The 10,120-nt window shown below is 31.4% G+C and overlaps 1 protein-coding gene across 3 annotated transcripts; it reads right to left on the minus strand.

Annotated features, from left to right (window-relative positions):
• Positions 1–745: 745 nt before the first annotated feature.
• On the minus strand, positions 746–6,642 carry LOC126703220 (uncharacterized). 3 transcript variants are annotated; one of them, XR_007647974.1, is made up of 5 exons: positions 6,326–6,642; positions 5,335–5,399; positions 2,809–4,477; positions 2,192–2,341; positions 746–965 (listed from the first exon to the last, which is right to left on the minus strand). XR_007647974.1 is itself a non-coding variant. In XM_050402175.1 (3 exons), exon 3 carries the CDS (start codon positions 4,446–4,448, stop codon positions 2,814–2,816), a length of 1,635 nt encoding a protein of 544 aa, XP_050258132.1. In that variant the 5' UTR covers positions 4,449–4,477; positions 5,335–5,399; positions 6,326–6,642; the 3' UTR covers positions 2,436–2,813. The 3 variants fall into 3 exon arrangements, 2 of the variants coding, with proteins under 2 accessions (XP_050258132.1, XP_050258133.1); XM_050402175.1 differs by lacking the exons at positions 746–965; positions 2,192–2,341 and having other exon boundaries at positions 2,436–4,477; XM_050402176.1 differs by lacking the exons at positions 746–965; positions 2,192–2,341; positions 6,326–6,642 and adding an exon at positions 5,456–5,533 and having other exon boundaries at positions 2,436–4,477; positions 5,335–5,380.
• Positions 6,643–10,120: the final 3,478 nt, after the last annotated feature.

Raw genomic sequence — 10,120 nt, forward strand, 5'->3', positions numbered from 1 at the left:
CATATTATATATATATATACATATAAAATAATCTAAAATAGTATTCAAAATACAATTCAATATTCAATATACAATACAACTATATTATACAATAGTTAAAAAAAATTATTAATAGTTTAAAGACGGGTAAAACAACAACCGTTGAATGCATGAACAAATAGAATTAAATAACTAATCATACATTTTTGTCAAACTAGGAGTAAACTTGAAACTAAGAAAAGAAAAGAAATACTAAATAATATAAGTTTTTACTTTTTAAAGTGTCTTTTTAACCATATATGTAGTTACTCTCTTGAAATTTGAACAAACAGTAAAAGATTTCTTGAACTTGGAAATTTTTCTAGCACTTATCAAACTACTTGATTAGGGGAAAAAAAAAACTAAGAAAATATAGAAAGGAGAAAGAGAGATAAAGAAAACAAGAAAATAATTACAGATATAGAAAAATATGTTAGTTGCATTGGTGGTGTAAGAGAGAGATAAAGAGAATGAGGAAAGAATTACAGATATAAAAAGATATGTTGGTTGTACTGGTGGTGTAATTTTTTTGCTGATGAAGAAGAAAAGTGTAGGGAAAAACAACTTTATTCTACTGTTAATGTGAAAACAAGCTAGTAAGCTAGAGTTCTCGAGAGAAGGTTTTTTATTTTTTTATTTTTTTTAATGCATGCAGCAAAATTTGAAACATTTATTTTCCATATAAAATAAAATATTTTAAGAGTTTATTTTTTTGGTAAACATCAGATATTAAGAAAGTTAAAGAGCTAAAACCGGTTCAGGACAAAGCTTGATTAAATACAAACCATTAACATCAGAGTTTAGAATCTCTAGAATGTTCACAGGTGGACTATTAAAGAAAATGAAATCATTAACTCGATTTGTTCCCCGTCTTGCTAATGCATCACCTATTGGCTTCCTGAAAGCAATGCTTGATCCGGACTCGGGGATTTTGGGAAATTAAGTACCTGCAATCATCCACCAAAGGAGAGACAACATTGTTAGCATAGTTCGGATTGTCCAGCAGATCAACTATAGCTTTCACATATATTTCTATTTTTGCAGCAGGTATATGGAAGTTATGTGTTATGACATTGAAAAAGTCTTTCTCTAAGGCTCTACAGCTCAGCTATAAAGCTGGTTGTAACTCATATTTTCTTGCATATCTGCTAATCCACTCGCCCGTTTCATTTCTAATGAGATCTCCACTGCTTGCAGGCCCAGGCCCATGGTTACCCAGAGAAGATCCATCTGAATTGAGTCTAACCCACCCATGGTTGGGTTTCTCCCATCTAAAACCCTTCTAGCCACCTTATTACAAACCATTCTAGGGGATTTTGCACAATGTTCACTTTCACAACAAAATTTAGTTGGTTAGTTATTAATTGTAAGTAAAAAAGTGAAGCCAGTTGCGAGTCCAAATAAAAATCAGCTATAATTCGTCATTTAATCTATATTGTGAAAATATTGTGAAAGTAGTATTAAAATGTTAATAATCAAACTTATTTCAATTGAGCTTAAAAAAATTTAGGGTCAGAGTATTCAAAATTTTATTTTTGGGGATCAAAATATATATTTTTTATAAATTTTTTTTTACTAGGTCAGGGGGTTCACTCCTATTAAGTTTTAGGGATAAAATAAAATCTGATTGATATTTCACTATTCAGGGAAAATAATAGAACCTAAAATATAAATTATATTTTAGGTTCTATTTTTGTCCCTGAAGATATATATTTTTATCAAATACGCTGTTAACAAAAGTGAATATAAAGACAAAATGAGTGACACTCTAAATCTTCATGGATGAAAATATAACTTTCTTAAATTTTAAAGATGAAAATAGGACGTGTAGAAGATGAGGAAACTTTGACAACATGTTGAAACGAAGGAGTTAAAGGATATATGTGAAGCACATAGAATCATAGATATATGGGATGTAAATATGGATTTTAAAAGAGGACTGCTTAAGTTACTACCATTATTATCATATCTGTAATTCCACCACACAACTATGTCTATGTCTGTTTTTACCTTGTCAAAGGCTAGATTTTGAACAGCTTAAGACTTTTAACTTGTTCTTAGCATAAATTTCCTACCCAATTATTTTTCACTTCAGTTTGGAACCTTTTTATTTATATAAGCCACTTATAAGTCTTCTTGTAGCCACCTAACTACAGAAAGCAAGAACACTTACAGCTAGAATTGAAAACATCCAACTCTTATGTCTATGACACCTATTTGAATATTCCAGATTCATGGCAACGTGCCAAATGCTGGGGTGCTCATGCTAATTTTTCTTTCAATGCCTTTAACTTGGACGAACCAAAGCCATGATTTATGATGCCTGTATAGAACAGAGTAAGATTGTCAGAGATTGAATATAACATGGAACAATTTATATAACAGATACACAATTTTGTTTTTTGAGAAACACGCACACATACAAGAGAGAGAAAATAAGATTCTAATAGAAAGGCACACTACAAACTCCACTCAAAAGCCGTAGTAAGAGACAAAGAAATTCTGATTGAATAGAAGCAGGAATAACTGACTAACTTTGCCAGGATACAAGAGTCATTCCCACAAATGAAGGGAAGAAGTAATAATGCAGATCATTAAGAGATACTTAACCTCGTTTAAGCACGATAGTCTACATTCAATCACAAATCTACCACGCACCTAAGGTTTCAAAAGGAAGAATAAAAAATCCGACACAAGCAGAACAATATGAAACAAAGAGGGTATATTACTCTTGATCAAACCAATAAGTAGCAGGACATGCAATAGAAGAAGCTTCTATCTCTGAAATACCTTCCTCAATCAGATATCTCTCCATTAACTGAGGACTGAGTGCAGGTATCCTGAAGAGATATAACAGTTTCAAAAGCACCAACCAAAGCCTTGACCTTACTCTTCCTGGCCATAACCAGCTTACTTGCAGTCTCTTCAATCACATTATTATACAGACTTTGGGTATCTTTCTTTTCTTCCACATTTTGGTGTCTGAGAACAACTTCTTCAGACTTGATTTCAGTACCATCCTCACTGTCACCAACTTCCTTGCTCTTTGAGTTTCTCCTTCTTGTACCCTCCAGATTTTGGTCTCTCTCAAAATCTTTCTCCAATTTACCATCATCAACTTCCTTGCTCCAATTTCTGGTATGATCTTTACCATATTGGATCTCACCAACTGATCTTACTCGCTTAAATTTGAGTCTCCTTGAATTACTGTTCTCAGATTGAAGTTCAACCACCTTTCCTCTCCTAAATTTCAGATTTTGAGCTGGGGAACCTTTAACTTCTGAGCTAACCATTCCATCCCTTCCAGAACTACTCCTGAATTCCAACTTTTGGTCCTCACTTCCAGTTATCTTGGCACCATTTTCTTTGCTATGGGAAGACGAGGATGGAGACGAGGATGATTTAGCTCTATGAGTTCCATATTGTGTGTGTGTCAAGCTTTTTTTCCCAAAGGAAGGAGAAGGGGATACACGTAATTTGTTGGCATCAGATCCAGTTCCAGTGTGTCTCAAGTTATTTTTCTTATAAGAATAAGGCAATTGTGAGCTAAGGATACCCTTTTGAGCTTGCTTCAGGCTTTTGTCCACAGAGGATGGAGATGAGGAAACACTACTTTGAGAGGGTTCCACAGTTTTGTTCTCTGTACCTGCTTCAATGACGTACAAAGTCTTCTCAGGAACATCGCTGGGTTGGTTGGGTTTGACCTTTGTTACACTGTTTTCGATCTTGGTCTTCATGTTTGAAACTCCCTTGACAGAATGTTTGGGAAACAAGTTAACGGTGTGTGGAATTGAAGCCTTTTTCTCACCAATTTTGGAGGTGCTCAACTCGTTGCTTAAGATTTTGCTTTTTCTTGAGCTGGCTGAATCTCCTTGTGGTTCCTTGCTTATTCTGATTTCGTTGTTTCTTTGAAAGCTGAAACTCCAATCCACTGGGTGAGAATATGACTTTGATTTCCTATGCTTTGGCTTTTGATTGCTAGCATTTTCTATAGAAACATCTATTTCCTTGGAGGATGTTGGAACCTTTTCTAAAGTGGCAGTCTCCTTTTTTGTTGATGAGGAGACTTCTCCCTTGATGACAACAGGATTACTAGGTTTCTGCACTTTGGAATCTAAAGAAGGCCTACGACCAATTGCTGATTTCTTCTTCCCCTCAATTGAAGTAGCAGCCTTTTCAGGAGACTGGATTTCACCTTCCAAAGTTGTTACCCTCTTCGGAAATGAACTCCACGGCTTTAATGCAGGTTTTGTTCCATATTTGCAAGCATCATGGCAGGAACCTGTTGAAGCACAGAGATAACGGGAACGAATCTTTATGTCACCAATTGGGTTATCCAACCTCCCAGTAGAATTCCTCCTCCTTTCACAGCCACGTTCAGCCTCAGTTTTTTCAGGAGTCAGTGGAGTCTCAGTGCTCTCCTCGGCCATTATTTACTATAACTGGCAAACTCACAACCCTGCAGCATATGAGAATTTCATTAGAGAGGGAAAGGTGGGAGAATGAAAGAGGGAGCAGAAGCACTACACAGTCCTTCAAACTTTTTAAATTACTTTTTTACATTATAATATTTCACAAAAATTCAAATCAAGGTGCTCACAAAGGTCGCATATTAAGTAGAGATTATCTTGAGCTTCAAAATCTTCTTTAGATTTTTAGCCTGAGCTAAAACATGAACAAAGGAAATTTTCTGACATATCCCTAAAAGTCCTATTAAAATTTTTATAAAATATATATATATACACACACACACATACAAAAGCTTCCTTGCAACAAAATTTTATAAAGACTTTTCTGATAGATTGCATGAATACTTGAAAATGTTGATTGACTGATCCATACATCATTTACACTGAACAAGTTTGCTATGTTTTCAAAAGGTTTAGATTAACTAATCTGATTCTGCCATAAATTTAATTTAAGGGCTTGTTAGCTTTCATCAGAGTTATTTTTACCATTCTATCTTTTCTTTTTCTGGATACAAGTAAGAACTTCACATCCAACCTCAAAAACTGTGGTCAGAAAGGAAGCCCTGTGGTTTTACCAGTGGGTGTGCATGTGCCTGTGTGTTTGTCTGTATTTCTGAAATATCTATGCAATCAACCAATTCATTACTTCCATTCATATCCAAACACTAGCTTAATTTTTCTTTCAAGGGTGAGAAATATTTTCAGAACTTAGTTTGAAGGCTTCTAATTCCAAGATTTAAATACACAATTACCAGTGAAACAACACAACACCTTATTATAATTTTTTTTTTTTAATTTTTTTTAAAGGGAGAAGAAAAGTACAAAACTATATTATCATAACAATTACCGTGAGTAGTCTGCCCCCGAGGATCCATTTCAGATATTTTGAGTCCCTGTGCAGAACCTGTAAAGCTTTAGGAAAAAGTATAATCAAAATCAGGGGACAAAAGAATAAACAACCTACTCACCATCCAATATCATTAGATAGAAAGGGATTCTTCTGCTCTAGTCAAATGAATCCTTGAGCAAAAACAAGAAAACCATTTTAAACTTGGAATCAGAGAAGAGAGATAAATGGACAAGTAAGTCCTTTAATTCAATAAAACAAATTCTTGAATGGCAATAAATTCATACATTTACAATGCGTTTGAAAATCCCAGAGAAATATATATATATATATATATATATATTTGCCATTCATAATCTTTTCCACAAATTGATAATCTTGTGAAATGATATGTAAATTGGTAGCCATAATAAAACTGATACTGAAAATTTCGAACTGTAGCAACCCCTTATACAATCATCATTTCATTATATGCAAAAGTTTATACATTCACCATTTCAATTAAAAAGATATCATTTTATCTATTCAATTCCTTATCCATTCACTTTTGATCAAAACAGACACTAGCCCATTTACAATTTGCTTCAATATTGTCCATTTTGAGAGAAAGTTCAAATTAAAAAAAATAAAAATAAAATCATGCATTTCCATCAATTAACACATCCATAAGCAAAACTAAAACAAACCCATTTCTCAAGGGCTAACAAAAGACATTTTAATAAGACAATGGGAACAAAGATCATAGTTCCTCATCAAAAGCCCGATATGTCATCAACCATTCATTCATGATCAAAACAGACACTAACCCATTTACAATTTGCTTCAATAATATATGCCCATTTTGGTAGAAAATTCAAAAAATAAAAAATAAAAAAATAAAAATCATGCATTTCCATCAACTAACACATGCAAAAGCAAAACTGAAACAAAAACATTTCTCAAGTGCTAACAAAAGACATTATAATAAGACAAATGGGATTTAAGATCATACCTTGTTTTCTTTGTTTGTTGTCAACAAGAAAGCAAGCAAGAAGAGACCCTGAAAAGGGTCTCTACTCAACATAAATTTGGCACTAATAGTTCAAAAAAATGGTTGGTTGCAATACAAACAGAAATGCAGTTTTTGCGTGGCACTGGCTGGCTTTGGGTTTGAGTTTGCTGTGTTGACACCGAAAATAGCCTCTCCTCAACAACTCGGTTTTACAACAAATTAACAAAAGCTCTTCTTATTAGGCATTTCCCTCCCAAACCAAACACCAACCTCAAAAAGAATATTCCTCTTAAGAAAACAGAGAAAAGAGTGGAAAGAGAATCAAAGAGAGAAACTAACTATCTTTGTCAGCAAAACTTTATCAAGCTAGCGAATGATTGCATCACCACCAGTAATTCCTTTGACTAGACCCAGAAAACACGTGACCTTAAAAAGGTTAAGTTTTGACTATCTTCTACTAAAATGGAATTTCAGTTTTCTACTTGCATGCATTGAGTATTTGGCACATCACATGTTTGTTTCTTTCAAAGTTGATGATACTACATATGAAACCCACTTCTTTATACATGTATATAAATGGTTATAAAAAAAATAAAAAATTATACATGTATATAAATATAAATACACCTCAGCAAAAAAAAAAAAAAAAAAAACATAAATACAAGAGAAGTGTTTTTTTTATTTTTTATTTTTTTTATTTTTTATTTTTTTATTTTTAAGAAACAAACACACACAAGGGAAAGGGCAACGTGTTCTAATACAAAAGCACATACAAGAGAAGTGTTATATGCACAATATTTTTACAATAAATCATAGGTGATTTAGTGTTATTGGTTCTAATTTGAACATACCACTAAAATTATTATTATTTTATTTCACTAATAACAACTTGTAATAATCCACTACTTAGAATTTGCTGTGAAAGTATTATGGACATAGCATTTATATATATATATATATATATGTATACACACACATACATACTAGCCTCTAAGCATGCACGTCGCGCATTCTCAGGGGTTCTTCTATTTTTTTTTTTTGGGTAAAGGTTAATAATTTGCATTTATTATAATTTGAAAATATTTTTTATTTTATTTTTCAAACAAATAAAAAAGATAAATTTTAAAGATACGTAGTAACTGTAATTTCTTTTTTAATCATGAAGGTATTTTTGAACCATATAAAAGTCCAGTTTAAAGAGGGGAATCCTCTTATATATAGTATAGATATATACATTTTTAGTGGGATTAAGTTCTATTCTATATTTAAACCCTTAATTTATTGTTAAAAAAAAAAAATCCTTCATTTTGTAAGTTTTAGTTAGTTCAATCGAATCAATACATTGAAATTCTATTGAATCTAAAAAAACAAAATTGTATACAAAAAAATTGAAAAAAAGAAAACCCTTAATTAGAATCTTGTCACATCATATTTATAGAAGATGTGAAGTAGGACATAATCTACAATTTAATTATTGTAATTTATTAATTTTAGTATTTAATTTGTAATTTTCGTTATTTTAGGTTTAGGGTTATTATTTCCTTGTTTTTAGGTGCTTTTAATATTTTTTGGGTCAAATTTGGTTCTTGTTATGGTTAGGTATCAATTAGAAGTTATTTTAGAATATATTTTTTGGTCTGTCAAGTTTTATGTAGCCCTTTAATAAGCCTCTAAGTCTGTACACATTTTTTTAAGAATTATTCAATTAATAAAAATTCAGACTTTTGTCTATTGTTTCTTTGGTGGATTCTAGAACCATTTTTCCTTGTGGATTCAAGAAACCTTCGTGGATTCAAGGTTATTTTTAAAAACAAACATGTTTTGTTTTTTGTTTTCTAGAAGTAGACGTGTTCTATTTCTTGATACTTCCGCATCTCGCATCAAGATGGTTCCATAAGCAAACAAAATTATAGTAAATATCTACTATAAATAAATACCAATATAAATTTTTTATTTCCATTTACAAACACAATAATCAAATGAAATACCTATTAATAACTACAATAATTATTAAATTTCATATTTAATATTCCATATACAAACGTACAGTCATAATAAATATCTGTTAGTAATTATCATAATTATTAGATTTCATATTTATAAAAAAATAAATAAAAGAGAGAGAAAATCAATTTCTTTTTATAGATAAAATTATATTTCATTAAATTTTTATGTACTTTGCACTTGTTATTGACTAGTATTATAATATACCATAAAAATTATCAACAAAACCTGAATTTATGGGACAAATAATAAATTACGTCTTATTAATATGAAATTTGGCATGCTTGTGAAGAATAAAGCGAAAGTGTAATTAGACATATGGATTTTCAAAATATTAATCTTATATTGTTCGCCTATGGACACACCCATTCTCACAGCCGATTTCACAACATGCTGACTTGTGTTATTGTGAGCGGTTGACAAAAAGTGGAGGGCCCATTAATCAGTAGTGGGTGTTTATATGAAAATGCATTTTTATACTTAATTATGCCATATGTAAAACAAAGGATGCCACTTTTTCAATACAAGAGAAGTATGCAAGTTATTTACTACAAATAACCCCCACTCCCTTGATTTGTGAGGTAGTTATTGGCAGGAAATAACTAACATCTATTGCCTACAAATTAATTGAAGACTTGATTCTACAAGAAAACACTCCTTTACAATCCAACATCCAAGACAAATAAAAAATTTTAGATCTCTATCAAGAGAGTCCTATCCATCAATGTAGGCTAATTAACCAATGTAGGCAAGTGGTCATTAAGCTTGTTAATTTAGACTTTTAATCTCCCTTGTACTTGCATTCTTATTTAATCAAGTGAGTTCTAATATTTTACATTTAGCTTGTTCGATTATTTGTGCACTTGAATTTTCTCATTTTTTTCGTCAACTAATGCATTCTTTGAAAAGTTCTATTAAGTTAGGCATTATCAAACCCATTATCCCATATCATCTTTATTGAAGTCAAATAATTGTTCTTGAGTAGTTTCTAATCATACCTCAAGCAAGAGAAATCTGGTTTGTACTTAAACAATAATGTTTTGCGTAAGTTTCATTCAGCTTGTTGGCCACATTTAAGTTAACAATCAATATTATTTCAAAGTTTGACCTTATTTAATTTTTCTTGGGATTTTTAGTAATTTTTTTGATATTAATCCCTTAGGAGTTTACTAATTATAGTTAAAAGGCTATCATCTTCATTAGAGTGATCTTGAATTAAGTCATCATGTTTATGTATTTTGTGACACATAAGTTTATTCATGACAAATAGATATTTAATAATCATGCTAAGAAATTAATCCTATATTTAGAGTGTACTCATGCTCTAATACCAATTGAAAAGAATTATTTAGGCCCTTGGTAGATTTTACGTTGAATTAATCAGCTTTAACAAATTAACCAATTATGTAAATCAATTTGATTATCAATTAATTACCACATTCAAATATAAATTATAAAGAAAGAAAGCAAATAACACAACTTATTGTTTGACGAAGTGGAAAAAACCTATGAACATAATTACAAGAAAAAAAAAATCACTACGAGGGATAATCCTAACCCAAGAAGATTTTCTCTATTTAGTACTGAAGTTTACAATTGAGATATACTCATATCCCTAGTCTCTTCCACGTAAAAAAAACTTACAAACGCTATCCCACTTTTTGTTCCAAGTTGCTTGGACTCTTCTAAACTAAAATTCTTCTACTAATCAAGTCTGTGACACAAAGGACCACCTAGCTAGGAGATATCATTGCAATAGCATCGGGATGACTCTATTGCTTCAACCTTAAT

This window comes from Quercus robur, chromosome 10, assembly GCF_932294415.1.
Source record: "Quercus robur chromosome 10, dhQueRobu3.1, whole genome shotgun sequence".
NCBI classification, from domain to species: Eukaryota; Viridiplantae; Streptophyta; class Magnoliopsida; order Fagales; family Fagaceae; genus Quercus; species Quercus robur.

What these genes read in the sequence shown, in the direction of transcription:
- LOC126703220 (XM_050402175.1), bottom strand. Translation starts at nt 4,448, where the DNA reads ATGGCCGAGGAGAGCACTGAGACTCCACTGACTCCTGAAAAAACTGAG.